Below are 18,116 nucleotides of genomic sequence, written 5' to 3'. Positions count from 1 at the left end.
CGGCAGGAGAGCAAAGTAAAATAAATCTGGATAGGGAAATCGAAATTTCGAATGAACGGACAAAGAGGAAGCAGATGGGAGATAAATTGGGGAAATGTGAAGTCATTTATTTTGTTAAGAAAAATTGTTAATTTTTTTTTAAATGGTGAGAAGTGTTAATGTGCAGAGGAAGCTTTGTACATTAGAAACAACATTAACACTGGCACAGAAAGCGATTAAGGAGGCAAGTGGGCTGGAGTACATTAGGAAGAAAGTTTTAATGCAATTGTACAGGGTTTTGGTGGGATCTATGAAGTGTAGTGTAAAATGCCCCTGTCCCACTTAAGGAACCTGAACGGAAACCTCTGGAGACTTTGCGCCCCATTCAAGGTTTCCGTGCTGTTCCCGGAAATTGCAGGTGGTTGCCGGAGGTTGCAGGTAGTGGAAGCAGGTAGGGAGACTGACAAAAACCTCCGGGAACCGCACAGAAACCTTGGGCGGAGCGCAAAGTCTCCAGAGGTTTCCGTTCAGGTTTCCTAAGTGGGACAGGGGCATTATTCCTCACAATGAAGGAAGGATTAGCTGAGATATTATTGCTTGGTGGTGCAAGCTGAAATAACTATATATCTTCTTCCAACTTTGGTTTCCCCTGAAACCCTAAAGGGACTGAGTCCACGACCGTGATTCACTCCAGTGCAGTAATGAAAAAGGAAAGCATTGTCGTAAATCTTTGTTTTAAATTAAATGTTAAACTGACGCCCATTTCTCTGTCTCGACGTGTACAAAAGATTTGTTGTTTAACAGAGGAATGCAGAGAACTCTTCCGATGAATGGCTGGTGCTGCAAAAAAATAAGAGGAATTTTGTTTTAATTTTGAAAGCGAAACAGTCACAAATCTTTGCTTTCCCTGATTTTTGTAACATTGCTGGCGTTCCCAGGTGTTGCTGGTGCAGCACCCAGCTCTGGAATAATTAATGTTTAAGAAGGAACAGCAGATGCTGGAAAATCGAAGGTAGACAAAAATGCTGGAGAAACTCAGCGAGTGGGGCAGCATCTATGGAGCGAAGGAAATAGGCAACGTTTCGGGCCGAAACGTTGCCTATTTCCTTCGCTCCTTAGATGCTGCCTCACCCGCTGAGTTTCTCCAGCATTTTTGTCTACCCTGGAATAATTAATGATGTCTTAACTTAATTGTTTTTAATAATGTTTCACATCAACTTTTTTTCATAGAAACTACAGTTCTCACTTCATGCAAATTTATAAAGTATCTTATTTTTCTCTTGAGTAGTTTGCACTGAGACCACGTGGTGTACAAGATAATTAATTCTTTGAACTGTACACCACCACGATTTCTCTGGCACTTATTTTCTCACCTCTGACCAGTGTGGCACACACATTTTTCAGTGCAAGCTAAATCTTTCCTCTCAATGCATGCGTAGCAAATGCTGGAAATCAAAAACAAATACGTTTTAAGCACGCAGATCAGCCAACATCTTTGGAAGGATTGAAGACCCTTCATAAGTACAAGGAAAGGGAGATAAAAAGATACTAAAAGCTGAAGTGACTCAGCGGGTCAGGCAGCATTTCTGGAGAAAAGTTCTTCCCAAGCTGAAGAAGGGTCTCGACCCGAAAACGTCACCTATTCCTTTTCTCCAGAGATGCTGTCTAACCCGCTGAGTTACTCCAGCTTTTTGTGTCTATCTTTGGTTTAAACCAGCATCTGCAGTTCCTTCCTGCACTAAGGAAATAAAACGTTAGTTTTAAGTTACAGAGCGGTGCATGTGGGAGTGGATCGGATAGAGCAAATGGAGTAACTCTTGATTGAATGGGACCAAAGTTTCTATGGTGACACGTGGCTAATGATGTTATACGGTTGATATCAAAGAGTGAAGCTAGAAAGAAGGTAAACAAACACAAACAAAATAATGTAAATGCTGTGAAATACAGAGTGGAAGGAAATGCCAGGCAGGTCAGTCAATGTTACTGGAGGGAGATATAACACCAATTTTTCAGACAGATTTGACCAAACAGAAAAATTAAGTTGCCCGAAAGTGTATTCAGGTGCATAGAAACATAGAAACATGGGAAATAGGTGCAGGAGTAGGACATTAAGCCCTTCGAGCCAGCACTGCCATTCAATATGATCATGGCTGATCATCCAAAATCAGTACCCCGTTCCTGCTTTCTTCCCATATCCCTTGATTCTGTTAGCACCAAGAGCTATATCTAACTCTCTCTTGAACACACCGATACATGTGATGAGAGAGCAGAAAGTATGGTGTTGAGATAGAGGGTTTGGCATTATTGTTTTGAATGGTAGAACTGGTTCAGAGGGCCAAATGGGAACTAGTTTAATTTAGTTTAGTTTAGAGACACAACGCGCAAGCAGGCCCTTCGGCCCACTGAGTCCATGCTGGCTGGTGATCCCCGTTACGCTAGCACACACTACACGCTAGGAACAATTTACAATTTTTACCGAAGCCAATTAACCTACAAATCTGTTCGTCTTTGGAGTGAGGGAGGACACTGGAGCAGCCGGAGAAAACCCACATGGTCACAAGGAGAACATGCAAACTCCGTACAGTCAGCACTCATAGTCAGGATCGAACCCGGGTCTCTGGTGCTTTAAGGCAGCAGCTCTACCACTGCCACTGTGCTGCCCCTAAACTAGTTTCTATGTTTTCTATGATAGAAATGCTTTATAGTCTCATTCATAGCCTGAATCAAGGAGAGACATAAAATGCTAGAGTACCTCCAGTTCTGTGCTACATGATGCTAGATTTTTGTTTATTGTTTAGTCAATGCTGATGGTTCATATTTGCTGAAACTACCATTTAGTAATTTATATAAAAGGCCTGCTCACAATCCAGCACTAAATATGACATATTTGCTATTGATATCAATCTATCAGCAATAATTTGATTGATTTTTCCAGTATAGACTATTATAATGATAAGAGTGTCATGGTGGCACGGTGGCGCAGTGGTAGAGTCGCTGCCTTACAGCGCCAGAGACCCGGGTTCGCTCCTGACTACGGGTGCTGTCTGTACAGAGTTTGTACGTTCTCCCCGTGACCTACGTGGGTTTTCTCCAGGTGCTCTGGTTTCATCCCACATTCCAAAGATGTACAGGTTTATAGGTTACTTGGCTTGGTGTAATTATATAATGTCCCCAGTGTGTGTGTGTGGAATAGTGTAAGCGTGTGGGGATCGTCGGTCGGCGCAGACTCAGTGGGCCAAAGGGCTTGTTTCCGCGCTGCATCTCTAAACTGAACTAAATCTAAAGTTGCAGAGTTGCTGCCTTACAGCTCCAGCAACTCAGGTTCAATGCTGACCTTAGGTTTTGTTTGTTGGGAGTTTGCATATTCTCCCTGTGTCTGCATGGATTTCCTTCAGATGTTCTAGTTTGCTTAAACACCCCCTAGGCATGCTAGTGGGTAGGTTAACTGGCCACTGTAAAATGCCAATAGCGTTTAATAGAATCTGTGGGGAGTTGATGGGGAGAATGAAATGAGTGTAGGATCCGTGTAAATGAGTGTTTGATGAATGTTGCCTTGGGATGGGTGTGCCAAAAAAACTGCCTTTGTACTCTTCGACTCCTTGACTCTCTGACTTATTCATTGTCAGCTCAGTATTTGGTGAACAAAGTCCATGAAATTCATTGCCGACTTGTGAAATCCAACACATGGAAAGGGAAAAGGATCACTGCTGCATCAATGATTATGCTGAAAGATCCAGGGGCCTCAGAACATAACTGGAAATAAATATACAATATCAACAAATGTAGACACAAAATGCTGGAGTAACTCAGCGGGCCAGGCAGCATCGCTGGAGAGAAGCAATGGGTGAGGTTTCGTGTTGAGACCCTTCTTCAGACTTCAAAAATCTGAAAGCGCCTTGAACTGAAATGTCACCCTTTCCTTACTCCAGCATTTTGTGTCGATGTAAACCAGCATCTTCCTTCCTATACAATATCAACACATTTATTTAGCATTCAATATGTTTTTTAACTCAAAACACTTCACATGAGAGAGAAGAGATCATTTTAGAAAGAGAGAGAGAGGGAGGGAGTTTTAGCGAGAGAGAGACTCTACTGAGGGTGGTGGTGTTCGGGTTTATAAAGAGAGAGAGGGAAAACCAACTGAGATGAATATAAAGAAGAGAACTTAAAATCAATGTTTTGTTTAAACAAGAGCCAACTGAAGATCACTAAGCACAAGAGTGATGGTTGAATAATATTTAGTGAACTTAGTCAGTGGGCGGCAGAGTTCTGGTAACTTTGAATTTATAGGCAGTGGAATGCATGGGCATAGTCATGTCTAGAGGTAGTCAAGCCATTACTGATAGTGCAGAGCAAATGGGCTGTGGTGGAGGTGGAGTTGGGTGACATCACAGAGGACATTGAACAGTGCAACATCCATTTATCTAACAAAGGAAAGCGAAGGTTTAGTTTAGTTAGTAGTTTAGTTTATTAATATTGTCACGTGTACCAAGGGGCAGTGAGAAGCTTTTTTGTTGCATGCTATCCAGTCATCGAAAAGACTATACATGATTACAATCAAGCCATCCAGCGTGTACAGATACAGGAATCTGGAGATATGCGTTTTCACACTTCGGTACCTGTGAAGGGGTTAAAATACCATGTGTAAAATTATTCCTAGACAATTTGCACCATCCATTTTATTGGTTGTTCACCTATCTCAGCCAGGGTATAAAACGTTCATGCTGTGACCAGCTTTCTCAAACGCACAACTGCCAAATATTCGGTAAGGATATCGTTGGTGGCCCCCTAACAGAATGATAAATGACAATTAAAATGTTTTTTTTAAACAAACCTGTACATGGAGTTAGAAAGAGCTTCTGCCAGCCATTGCTTGCCCTCATGCCTTCACTTTGTCGCTGCTCTTCAAATGTTACTGACGTACATCGTGGTTTAAACAGAAGTAGTTGTACCGCAATTGGAATGTAATCTCCAGTAATACCTTTGCAGATGTGTGGGTGGAAAGCAAACTAAATCATTGATCTGGGCTCATACCACAAAAATCCCCCACGCCAAAGGTATGAGCATCCTCATTAACTAGGGGAGATGGCACGCTGGCCTCCGTTACCTTCACGTTATCATAAAGACCACAGTTACTTCCATATTTCAGTCATACAAGTACTCAATGGGCTCCGAGAACCTGCATTAACTACCTTGCAATACTTTCTGCTGCTGGTATATTTATTTGGGCAGCAGATCTAATTTCTAAATGCTTACATAAAAATACTGTCATTGCACACTAAACTTGAGTCTGACCTGATTGTAACTATGTATGATACAACCATGCAAGAACACCTGAAACATAGAAACATAGAAACATAGAAATTAGGTGCAGGAGTAGGCCATTCGGCCCTTCGTGCCTGCACCGCCATTCAATATGATCATGGCTGATCATCCAACTCAGTATCCCGTACCTGCCTTCTCTCCATACCCCCTGATCCCCTTAGCCACAAGGGCCACATCACCTGAAACATCACCTATTCCGTTTCTGCAGAGATGCTGTCTGACCCGCTGAGTTACTCCAGTTTTTTGTGTCTGTCTATGATATATCTCATCTTTTTGGATAGCATGCAGAGCCAAAGCTTTTCATTGAGCCTCAGTACATGTGATAATAATAATAAGCCTAAACTTAATAACAAACAGCTGTGAGCAGCAGGACTTTGCCACAATATTAAAAAGTGAAGTACAGTAAAAACTCATTTTAATGGACCCCTTTATAATGGATCACGGTTATTGCAGGCTGACCACAGACTTGCGACACAGCCCCATCCGTTTAGCGTGCAGGCTTCCAAGAGCTCGGGCCCGACTCGCAAGGTGCATCAGCAAGGCCTTCTTCACTCACCGCATGGTCCAGTTGAAGCGGCTGTTGTTGTGGCCCACATTGTAGCCCCTGGGGACAGCGCTTTCTTCAGGATGCCGCCACCGACAGAACGCGCTCAGTCACCATGGGGCCCCCTCCCCTCTCACCTGCTGCCGCTTCTTCCGCTTGACTGCCGCCACCTCCTCCTCCTTAGGAGTTTATGAACCAACACCTCAGAATGAAATGATAACTTCTTGATATCTTTGCAGGCAAGTTTCAGAACCATGGGATGACTTAAGAGTCAAATCCATTTCTGATATCAGCCATTCGCAATAAGCTTCCCCTCAGAAACCACAGGCAGACTAATCTCCAAGGGCATTATTTCAGAATGTGACAAAATCACAGGAGCTTGCCAGTGTAATGAAATACTCTGATAGTGTTCCACTGAGCTCTGTGTAAGAGAAATCCTCCAAATGAGAAATCCTACCAGGACTCATGAAAAATCTAAAATCTGAAAGCCTCAAAATAATGAATAATATGTTCACCTTTATCTCATATATTTGCCACTAACCATCATTCACAACAAAGTCAAATCCTTCTTTTGGTCGGTTAAATTCTGATACGAGCCCAATTTTATCATTCTTTTCTATTATTTATGAATCAGTCTAAAGAAAGTACCCGACAGGAAACGTCACTGATCCATGTCCTCCTGAGATGCTGCCTGACCTGCTGAGTTACTTCAGCACTCTGTGTCCTGTTTTGTAAACCAGCATCCGCAGTTCCTTGTCTCTACATTCTTCTTGTTTTTTTTTAAATCATTCTACTGTTTCATTTTCACCTCTGGAGGCTTAACTGCCAAAACAATGTTGGTGGTTACTCTCCCTACTGTCCAGGATGTTTACAGAATACAGTTCAAGACAATTTTACTTGTATCCACTGTAATAACATCTCTTTGATAAAAGAGATGTGTCAACCATCTGTGTAGTGCAGCCATCTTTAATTTTATCCATCTATCCACCTCTGCTGGCCAAATACTGGAAGACCAAAACTGCTGCATCCAAAGGCAGACAAACCGAATGAGTTGCACAGATCAATACTCTATATATTATAATCTTGCCAGAATTCTGCAGATCAGACAGCTTGCAGAACAGAGGCAGGTGATCGCACAACTTGGAGGTCTGCTCAGTTCAAGAGAATGTTGCAGTTGAATTCTTATGTGGCTTGGATGTTACACCTTTGCATCGTACCTCAAAATGACCTACAACTTTTCAATTCTGTGTGCGTGCGTGTGTGAGTGTTGATGTGACTACCTTCAGAAATGTGCTATCCACAAACCACTGAACCTCACAGATAGACTGTGCACAAGCTCCAGAATGCAAGCTCCTCCAGTTGATAACGTATCCCGCACAGGTAACTCTCCAAAAGAAACTGGTTCAGAAGGTCATGACCCACCACTCCCATAATTAACGTGGTATAAAGTGAGAGTTATTTTGAAAGCAGTGAAGTTGGGTGGGATTTAAAGCATCCTTCCCCAGGCATACACGATTTTTTAATCAGAAAAAATATACAATTGGCAGTGCTGATGGGTTGTGTAGAGGTCAAAGATTTTGTGAACTGCTAAGTGTAACTCACAGATCCTGGCCTATGGACCAAGTGATTGTTGCTGATTATATGGATTTGATGCTGCAAGTGATCAGAGGTGCCATTACAATAGCCGGTCCCATCATCAACAGTTCTCTGGCCACTGGCACTGTTCCTACCTGCTTCAAGCATGCGGTGGTCCAGCCCCTCCTGAAAAAAACTAACCTCGACCCCACCTTTCCAAGCAACTACAGACCTATTTCAAAACGGCCTTTCCTTTCAAAAGCCCTTGAAAAGGTAATTTAAAGTCAACTTATGCCTTACCTTCACCAAAATGCTATCTTGAAAAGTTTCCAATCAGGTTTCAGGGCCCACCACAGCACAGAGTCTGCCTTGTTGAAGGTACAGAATGACCTACTTCTCACCTTTGACTCCGGCGACTGTGCAATCCTGCCCCTTCTCGACTTCAGCGCAGCATTTGAAACTGTTGACCACAACATTCTAATTGACTGTCTCCGGTACGGGGTTGATATTGATGGCACTGCCCTGAGCTGGTTCATCTCCTACCTCAAGGCAGCTCTTTCTTCTCCCCAGCTAGCCTCTGCTGCGGGGTTCCACAAGGTTCCATCCTTGGCCCCATTCTCTTCTCCCTGTATATGCTCCCCTTAGGCCAAGTCATTCAAAGGCACAGCATTTCCTTCCATTGCTATGCAGACGATACACAACTCTATCTCCCCCTGAAGTCCAAAAACTGATCAAATCTACTTAACCTTATCCACTGCCTCGAGGATATAAAGTGTTGGATGGCCCAGAGCTTCCTCCAACTAAACGAGAGTAAGTCTGAGGTCATCCTTCTTGGCCACTCGGACTCAATCAAAACGATAGCAGGCAGCCTTGGAAGCCTTACCCCATTACTCAAACCTCACGTCAAAAACCTTGGTGTGATATTTGACTCAGCATTGAAATTTGATGAACAAGTCAATGCCGTGGTGAAAGCTAGCTTCTTCTAGCTTTGGACAATAGCTAAAATAAAGGAACAGGATACTGAGTTGGATGATCAGCCATGATCATATTGAAGGCGGTGCAGGCTCAAAGGGCCGAATGGCCTACTCCTGCACCTATTTTCTATGTTTCTATGTTTCTAAAACAATTCCTCCAGTTTGATGACCTCGAAAAGATCATCCACACATTAAACATTTAAAAAAAAATATATATTTTTATTAGATGTTGAGTTACCTGTTACTGTGATTGGCCATGATTGATGAAAAGTAAACAAACCCAGCGTTAGCCTGATTATTGCCCACCATTGAGATATTTAGCACCAAAAACATAGGGTTAGATACCACAGGTTGTGTGGTAATGGTGATAAAGTGGCCCTTCGATCACCCCCACCCAGAACAGTCACTTCATTCACCTCCAACATGACATGGCTGCAGCGCGGGCGGCACAGTGGCGCAGCGGTACATTTTCTGTCTCGCAGAGCTTGCAATGCTCGAGACCCGGGTTCGATCCCGACTGTGGGTGCTGTCTGTAGAGAGTTTGTACGTTCTTCCCGTGAACATGTTGGTTTTCTCTGAGATCTTCGGTTTCCTCCCACACTCCAAAGACATCCAGGTTTGTAGGTTAATTGGCTTGGCAAAAGTGTAAATTCGATCGCCCCGACGAAGGAGCTTCGATCACCCCGACCGCGGGTGATTCGACTGCCCCGACCGCGGGAGAATAACGAGGCAGGAGATTGGACGTTATTGCCTTCGATCATAGTGAGGAATGTGGGGAATCCACTGTGGTGGATGTTTATGTTAACTTTTATGTAGTTGTGTGTCATTTTTTAGTATGGCTGTATGGTAATTCAAGTTTCACTGTACCTTAATTGGTACACGTGACAACAAACTGACCTTTGAACCTTTATATCCCTCTACATCACTGTCTATATCTCTCGTTTCCCTTTCCGTTGACTAGTCTGAAGAAGGGTCTCGACCCGAAACGTCATCCATTCCTTCTCTCCAGAGAAGCTGCCTGTCCCGCTGAGTTACTCCAGCTTTTTGTGTCTATCTTTGATAGATTTTACTTCTGCATGTACAGCATTGCACAAGAGTAACATGCAGTGCGGATTCAGTAATAGGTGACATCTCATTGATTTTCCCATTAAACTATGCAGCTGAAAATCCATATGTGAGCCTAGAAAGAATGGAAAACAATACAACTATGCATTGGAATTACTGATTGTCAATTCCTAAATCTCCACTATGTTCCTTTATTGGTGGACTTCTGCACAGAGGCATAAAATTGTTTAAAACTTGCCTTGCGTGCACTGTGATTTTGTAAAAACCAAGCCCTGCGGATTATGACAAAGATGGTTTTTATTTGTGGGATCAGCATTCGAAAATATGTTACCTCTTGAGGCAGGCAGGATCAAAGGCAATCTGCTTCCATTAAAGCAAAGAGTGAAAGGTAACCCAGGTGCATAGCTGGGCCACACACCACTCATTACAAAGACGAGAGAACAAGGTTCCAAATCAGGGTCAGCAGCACACAGACTTTAGCATGCACACATTTCTGCTAACTGCCTAAGCAAAGGCAGATGTATTCTAACCACTCAAAAAACAGTTGCTTACTCCTACTCTAACCACACACACACACACACACAGAGGCACGTACATGCACAACTCTTTCTCAGTACTTCTCCCTCATTGCCCTGTGCCAATTCTTTCCTCAGAATCCTTCTCAATTCAATCAATCAATGCTACTTTATCCTCACGTGTTTCTAGGTATGGTGATATATACTTTGTTTTTGCATACAAATCCGGTAAAATCATACAGCAGGCTCACCGAGGCAGTGCACAAAGAGTCGCCACAAAGAGTCTCTGGCCCTGACAGTTTCAAAAGTTCTTGGTATTGTCTTTCCGCTGAGTGGATAGCACGCACCAAAAACTTTTCACTGTACCTTGGTACAGGTGACAATAAACTAAACTAAACTGAACTGAACTGAACAGCGGCGAACCAGGCCTGCTGCCGCAAATGGCCATCATCGACGAGGTCCCTCTTCAGTCTCGGTGGCCCCCCTGCAGGGTTCCTGTCCATCCCTCCCCATCCAAGTCACATCAGCTTCACGTTTTCACCCAACAACCGGCTAACGATGGCCTGTTTCCTTTATCATCGTTACTTTTTTCATTCGTTGTTCTTGATCTCTATCTCATCGTCTATATCCCTCGTTTCCCTTTCCCCTGACTAGTCTGAAGAAGGGTCTCGACCCAAAACGTCGCCCATTCCTTCTCTCCAGAGATGCTGCCTGTCTCGCTGAGTTACTCCAGCTTTTTGTGTCTACCCTCTTAGTTCTGTAGGGAAATGCTACAGAAGGTTAGGATGGAAAGAATGAGTATTCATATTTTGTATATCATATTTTCTTATGTCATTGAAGGAGGCAATTTGGCCGATCAATTCTATGCAATCCCATGCCCCCACGAATATTTCCCTGTACCCTATTCTTCTCAAAGATAGAATATGCTACAGGGAAACATTCTGGAGCAAGTTAATACTAATTGCCCTATATCACTACAAGTCAGTGGCAAAATCCTTTTTGGGGAATGCCAGACAGAGAAACCAAACCACTTTGGCGGGCTCTTCATGTGAAACATGTTTTGTTTTAATTCATGTAACAAGATACCAAGCATTTAAGTTGCAGATATAAACATATCACTACATGAATTTATCAATATCTTAGTTTCTGTTCACAATGCCAGCAAACAACAGTAAGTCATCACTGTTTTTCATATTGAAGCCGCAGGGAATCAGAACCTGTGGTGTTATATATGGAGGGCATTAGTAGTTAGACATCATTTTTCGCCTTTATCATATCTGGAAACCCAATGGAAGTATAACGTGAATCCACATTTGTAGACACTTCAGCACTGCTGGCAGACCTCCAAGCATCAGTGACCCAAGTTCATTCCTGGCCTCCGGTACTGTCTGTGTGGAGTTTGCATGTCCCCCCCCTGTGATCGCACCCAGGTCTCTGGCGCTGTAAAGCATCAACGTTACCGCTGTGCTGTCGTGCCGCCCATATTATATCTTTTGCAGGGAACATGCATTTTCAAAACAAATGGAGATTCATTACCATACAGATGAATAATCTTGTAGCTGCCAGTTTTGATGTAGCAAACTGGGTCTTGTGGCAATTATTTGATAGGTGTGTTATGTGATATAGGTTGCTAAATTTCATAAGTAAATTGTTGCCTTTCTCAGGTTGTTGGCTTAGAGAGGCAAATGTTTGGCAGCACACAGAAGGGAGTTGAGATAAATGGTGGGACTTCCTCGCTCTCTGTCCCTCTCTGTCACATTAGAGACTCAGAACTGGGCAAGTGGGACCAGATATGTACGTTGTGCACTACTAATGAACGGTTTCTTGATAATATGCAGGACCCCAGTGAACATAGAGGAGAACGGGCAAGAAAAACAATGAGTGGAACAAGGAATTTGGACCCTGGTGTGCTAAATGCTGGACCATCAGGTGTTCTGAACAATGGGATAGTGTATGATCAGAGTCTCACTGTCTTGGTCATGACACAGTTAATCCCCTACATTCAAAGCTTACACTCAAAGGCTCCAGTTTATGTCCGAAGCAGCAAATGTGCTGGAGAGAGAAGGGAATGAAGACTATAATAGAAGAGGAGGTCGCTGGGAATGAAACTATTAACTATGTCAGATTAGTTTAGTTGATAAAACTCTTATCTCTTGGGCAGAAAATTGTTAGTTCAATATCATTCCTCAGTTAGCTGTTTTTTGTTAGGCTATCTGTTGAGTGAGACACTGATAAAGTCATGCCTTTCTTTCTCATTGTTCAGATGGATGTTAAAGAGCCCACGGCTCTGTTTGAAGAAATGCGAGGAAATATCCTGGAAAATATTCCTTCCCGAGCTGAAACACAGTCTGATCACTTATCTTAGTAAGCCTGGATTCAGTTCAGTTCGATGAATTAGGTAGTGCAGAGGGATCTAGGAGTGCAGGTACATAGTTCCTTGAAAGTCGCGACACAGGTAGATAGGGCGGTCAAAAAGCCTTTTGGCACATTGGCACATCAGTCAGAGTACTGAGTATAGAAGTTGGGAGGTCACGTTGCAGTTATATAAGATGTTGGTGGGGCTACATTTAGACTATCATGTTCAGTTCTGGGCACCATGTTACAGAAAAAATGTTGTCAAACTTTAAAGGGTGCAGAGAAGATTTACAAGGATATTGCCAGGCCTCAAGGGCCTGAGCTGCTGGAAGAGGTTGAGCAGGCTAGGACTTTATTCCTTGGAGCGTAGGAGGATGAGGGGTGATCTTATGGAGGTGTACAAAATTACAAGAGGAATAGATTTGTTAGTCTTTTGCCCAGAGTAGGGAAATCGAGAACCAAATGACATATGTTGAAGGTGAGGGGAGAATGATTTAATAAGAACCTGAGGGGTAACTTTTATACACCAAAGGTGGTGGGAGTATGGAATGAGCTGCTGGAGGAGGTAGTTGAGGCAGGGACTATTGCAACGTTTAGACAGGGACACGGATAGGACATGTTTAAAGAGATATGGACCAAATGCAGGCAGGTAGGATTAGTGTAGATGGGACATGTTGGTCTGCGTGGGCAAGTTGGGCTGAAGGACCTGTTTCTATGCTGTATTACTCCATTAAAAAAAAATGGGCCTGTTGTCCACAAGCTGTTTGATGACATAAAAGCCTTTAACACATGCACATTTATTTTCTTTCAGCTGCAAATGATGTGAACCTGCAGGTTATACAATCTCCGTCATACTTCAATGCAACGGAAGGGGACACGGTGAACATGACTTGTCAGATTATTACCTGGAATGCAGACCTGAGAATAGAATGGAATAAAGAGCTACCAGAGGGAAAGACATCATTGCTCACTTCCAAGTGGAACAGGACCACATATTACTTAAATTACTCTGAAAGATTGCAACATTTTGCCAATGAAACCGTCAGCTTACTGACTATCTCTCGCGTAGAATTAAATGACACTGGCCAATATATCTGTCAAGCAAGTATTGAGATTCCTCCACCCGTGTTTACAAAATATGGCAATGGCACTTATCTGCAAGTACAAGGTACATATTGTTGAATAAGCAATGTTAAAATTCAATGAACGTGTCTATATGTGATCATATGGAAATTAAAAGAGCCATTGGTACACAGAGATTCCACATTAGTTGTGGCTCTCTGTTCAAGGCACAGAGACGCCATGCTTCAATGCAATCTCCTAGGAGAGATAGACAGCCTACAAACATATAAACTACGAAGATAGACACAAAATGCTGGAGTAACTCAGTTTCAGTTTAATGTATTGTCACGTGTACTGAGGTTGCGTGCTAACCAGTCAGCGGAAAGACAATACATGAGTACAATCGATCCATTTAAGTTGTATAGATATACACGATAAGGGAATAACATTTAGTGCAACGTAAAACCAGTAACGTTCGAGCAAAGATCGTCCGAGGGTCACCAATAAGCTGGATAGTGGTCCAGGACTGCTCTCTAGTTGTGGTATGCTGATGGGGCTGTCCCACTTGGGCGACCTAATCTGCGAGTTTAGAAGAGTGCCTTCGACCTTCAAACTCGCAGCATGGTCTACATGAGGTCCTAGGAGGTCTTATGAGGTCAATGGAACTCTCCTTCATGCTCGAGGGAAGATTCCGAACACTCGCAGCCCCAGCAAGGTCGCGGAAGGTTTTTCAGCATTTGGAAAAATTCTCTGCAAGTAAAATTTGGTCGGCATGGTTCTTTTTGACTCGTAGTGCAGTGGAGTGGGGTTGCTATTTAGTTACAGGCAGTCGAGGGCAGCCGTAGGCAATCTCCTTTGCTGACCGGGCATTTTGAATGGCTCACTGGAGTTTTCAGGATGAAGGAAAACCGACCGGTAGGTAAAATGCCCGCTAAACTTTATTATACTTCTTAAAAGTGTCTCCACTCCTTCTCCCCCCTTCTCTCCCCTTCTCCCCCCCCTTCTCTCTCCTGCTCTCCCCTTCTCTCCCCTTCTCCCCCCCCCCTTCTCTCTCCTCTACCCTTCTCTCTCCTTTTCTCCCCCTCTCTCCCCTTCTCTCCCCCCCCACCCCACCGTGCTCTCGAAAGGACTTACTGTCCACTGGGGCAGCCGTTTACCTTCCCCTCCATCGCAGAAAGCTCTACCCTGCTTTCCCAGGCCCCGCCTTTGCGATGTGTGTGTGTGTGTGTGTGTGTGCGTGTGTGTGTGTGTGTGTGTGTGTGTGTGTGTGTGTGTGTGCGGTCAGTCGATCCAGCTCGCGGTTTCAGCGCGGACGACGCTAGATCCAGCTCGAGGTTTCCCAAGCGAGTGCCCTCAAGCTTGAAGGTCGAAGATACTCTTCTTAGCTCGCGGATTAAGTCGCCCAAGTGGGACAGCCCCTTGAGTTCTCCAGAGATACTGCCTATCCCGCTGAGTTACTCCGGCACTTTGTGTAAACCAGCATCTGCAGTTCCTTCCTAAACATATGAACTAGGATTGTCGCTCAGCCCCTTGGCCAGATCGCAGCTGATCTGATTTTTACCTCGGCATTCCCGCCCGCCTACTGGTTCACCCCCTTGATTATCAAATTCTTGCTTCAGAGTATTGCACCTGGCTTGAAGAAGTGGGCTCCAGAGACTCCTGGTCTGATGGGGAAAACAAAATTGCCTCATCTCTCCCTTAAACTGGTGATCACTTACTTCTATACAGTAATCTTTAGTTCTAGTTTCTCTTTAATGGGAAATATCCAAATATCCTCTCTAGATTAACATCAAGATCACTCTGGATTATTCAATCAAATTCCTTGTCTTTAGATTTAGTTTAGAGATGCAGCGCGCAAACAGGCCCTTCAGCCCACTGAGCCTGCATCAACCAGCGATCACCCCGTACACTAACACTATTCTACACATTCAGGACAATTTACAATTTGTTTGTACCGAAGCATATTAACATACAAACCTGTACTTCTTTGGAGCGTGGGAGGAAACCGGAGATCCTGGAGAAAACCTACACAGGTCACGGGGAGGTAGACACAAAATGCTGGAGTAACTCAGCAGGACAAGCAGCATCTCTGGAGAGAAGGAATGGGTTGTGTTTCAGGTCAAGACCCTTCTTCAGACTGATGATCTTCAGACTCTCCCGCTGAGTTACTCCAGCATTTTGTCTCTCTCTCCAGAAATGCTGCTTGTCCTGCTGAGTTACTCCAGCATTTTGTGTCTACCTTCGATTTAAACCAGCATCTGCAGTTCTTTCCTACACAGGTCATGGGGAGAACATAGAAACTCCGCACAGACAGCACCCATAGTCAGGATTGAACTTGGGTCTCTGGCGCGGTGTGGCAGCAAATCCATCGCTGCCTCTACCACCTCACTCTCCCAGATAACAGTCGACAGAAGTCTAGCCTGTCAACTTACCCAATTCAAGTTTGTCTTATGAATCTTTGAACTGCTTTAAACATTTACTTCCTTCCTTAAATTAGGTCAAAACTCTGCATGGTGGTCTAGATGAGCTCTCACCGAAGCCCTGTGTAATCTTCTTACTTCTGTATTCAATTCCCCTTGCAATAAACAATTAAGTTCTGTTAGGTTTTCTAATTACTTGCTGCATTTGCATACCAGCCATTTGCTACGGCACCCAGATCCCTCTATAATCTCAGAGCTCTGCAACTCGTCATTCAGGTAATGAGCTTCTGTTATTATTTTTCCTGAGAAAAATTCAATTTTGCTTTTTTCCACACTTATACTCCAATCGCCAGATCCTGGTCTATTTATACCTGCTGTATCTTTCTATTTGTATGACCTATTACTAATACGTTGTTCTATTTATCTTTATGTCAACATCAAATTTAGCAGCCTCGACTTTGGTACCATCCTCTAATTCCTTTATATAAATTATAATATCTAAAGAGGAACATTTTTCAAAACTTCCTCTCTGTCCTTGGGGGTTTGAAACTCATGCAGTAGATCATGTTGATCCTCGCTTCTATTATAAGCTATCCAAATCTTTTAGGACCAGCAAGGTGCTATATTATACTCTCATTAAGTAGCATTCTCTTTTCAATGCACTTCCCTATTGGGAAATGTTACATGAGGAAATAGTCTGTCAATAGTGTACTTAGTTGAATTAATATTAATTTATTTAACAATACATTTATTTATTATTCCAGTTGGCTTCAAAGAAAATGCAATATCCAATGGCAGCAGATTTGGTAAGTATCATCTTCGAGATCATTTATACTGTGTTTTAAATTCTTCAGATTGTGTGAGGATTCAGCCCACATTATTGAGAAAATCCATGCACTGATACAATTACTGTAATCAAGGTCAGGAAGAACTAGTCAGACTGTCGAGATCAAAAACCGAAAATGGAAGAGGATTAATGGACTTCCTCTGGGCGGCATGGTGGCACAGCGGTAGAATCGCTGCCTTCCAGCGCCAGAGACCTCGGTTCGACCCTGACTACGGGTGCTATTTGTACGGAGTTTGTGCGTTCTCCCCGTGACCATGTGGGTTTTCTCCAGGTGCTCCGGTTTCCTCCCATAATCCAAAGACGTACAGATCTGTAGGTTAATTGCCTTTGGTAAATTGTCCCTAGTGTGCAGGATAGTGCTCATGTATGGGGATTGCTTGTCGGCATGGACTCAGTGGGGCAAAGGGCCTGTTTCCACGCTGTAACGCTAAACAAACCCAAAACGACTAATATGATCACGGGAATGAAGGCAAATAAATTTAGGGTTAAGTCAGGCAACCAAAAGAAAAACTCTACAGTACAGTATTAGCTTTCACTGACAGCAAATTATATGAATAAGCCCTTAACAGAATCTTATTAGTACAAGTAATTAGATTAATAGTACAAGCATTCACCTGAAATGTTATTCCCAACCATGGCATATGGTATTCTTTGTAAAGGGAAGTAAACCAAATTAAAAACATTTAAATAATTTTAAACTAAGATGTAGTCAACATTTGTACATCAAACTAATGTTATATAAAAGATAGACACAAAATGCTGGAATAACCCAGCGGGGCAGGCAGCATCTCTGGAGAAAAGGAATCGGTGACGTTTCGGGTCGAGACCCTTCTTCAGACTGTTATATAAATCTGGTGATAACTATGGTATGCAGGGGGTAACAGTCCAATCCTATCACAGCACATTAGAATTCACCATATCTGTTCATCTGAAAACATGGAAGCTCAAAGGCTTCATTTGGACTCAATGAATCCATCAGTATTCCACTGGGAACTGAACTTGTCAATGTAATCTAGTCTGGGCTACGTGGTACTCTGGCCCCATGCTAAACGGTTATCTCTCAAAAATGCAACTCCTGCTCCTCTCCTCTCCTCTCCTCTCCTCTCCTACCTGCATCACTCTCACACCTGCAATGTACCTTGGAACATTGAGCTGCCAGAATTGCCCTCCACCCAGCCACGTTTCTGTTATGGCTGTAACAACTCACTCCCTTGCACCAATTCACGCCCTGAGTTCATCTGCCTCATCTGCCGGGTTTCTTGGATTCAAATAAATACAATTTAGTCGATTCCCTGACTTGTCGATTCCTCTTCCTCTCTCCCTGACTTTTCCCTGCCTGTCCTCTCTATTGAACACATTAATAGCTATAACAAGATCTTTTTCCTCAAAAACATAGAATATACAACAATGCAGTGTAGGAAGGAACTGCAGAAGCCGGTTCAAACGGAAGACAGG

At 43.3% G+C, this 18,116-nt stretch overlaps 1 protein-coding gene across 1 annotated transcript in view; it reads left to right on the top strand.

Annotated features, from left to right (window-relative positions):
• Nucleotides 1–18,116, top strand: part of LOC129711285 (programmed cell death protein 1) — a 33,676-nt gene that overhangs the window by 3,828 nt on the left and 11,732 nt on the right. The window contains exons 2-3 of the mRNA XM_055658830.1: nt 13,144–13,500; nt 16,579–16,620. Coding sequence (XP_055514805.1) covers nt 13,144–13,500; nt 16,579–16,620 — 399 coding nt within the window. The remainder of the gene's footprint in view (nt 1–13,143; nt 13,501–16,578; nt 16,621–18,116) is intronic.

The sequence above is a fragment of the Leucoraja erinacea genome, chromosome 29 (genome assembly GCF_028641065.1).
Source record: "Leucoraja erinacea ecotype New England chromosome 29, Leri_hhj_1, whole genome shotgun sequence".
Classification (NCBI taxonomy): Eukaryota; Metazoa; Chordata; class Chondrichthyes; order Rajiformes; family Rajidae; genus Leucoraja; species Leucoraja erinaceus.
This window is presented reverse-complemented; position numbering and strand designations above follow the sequence as displayed.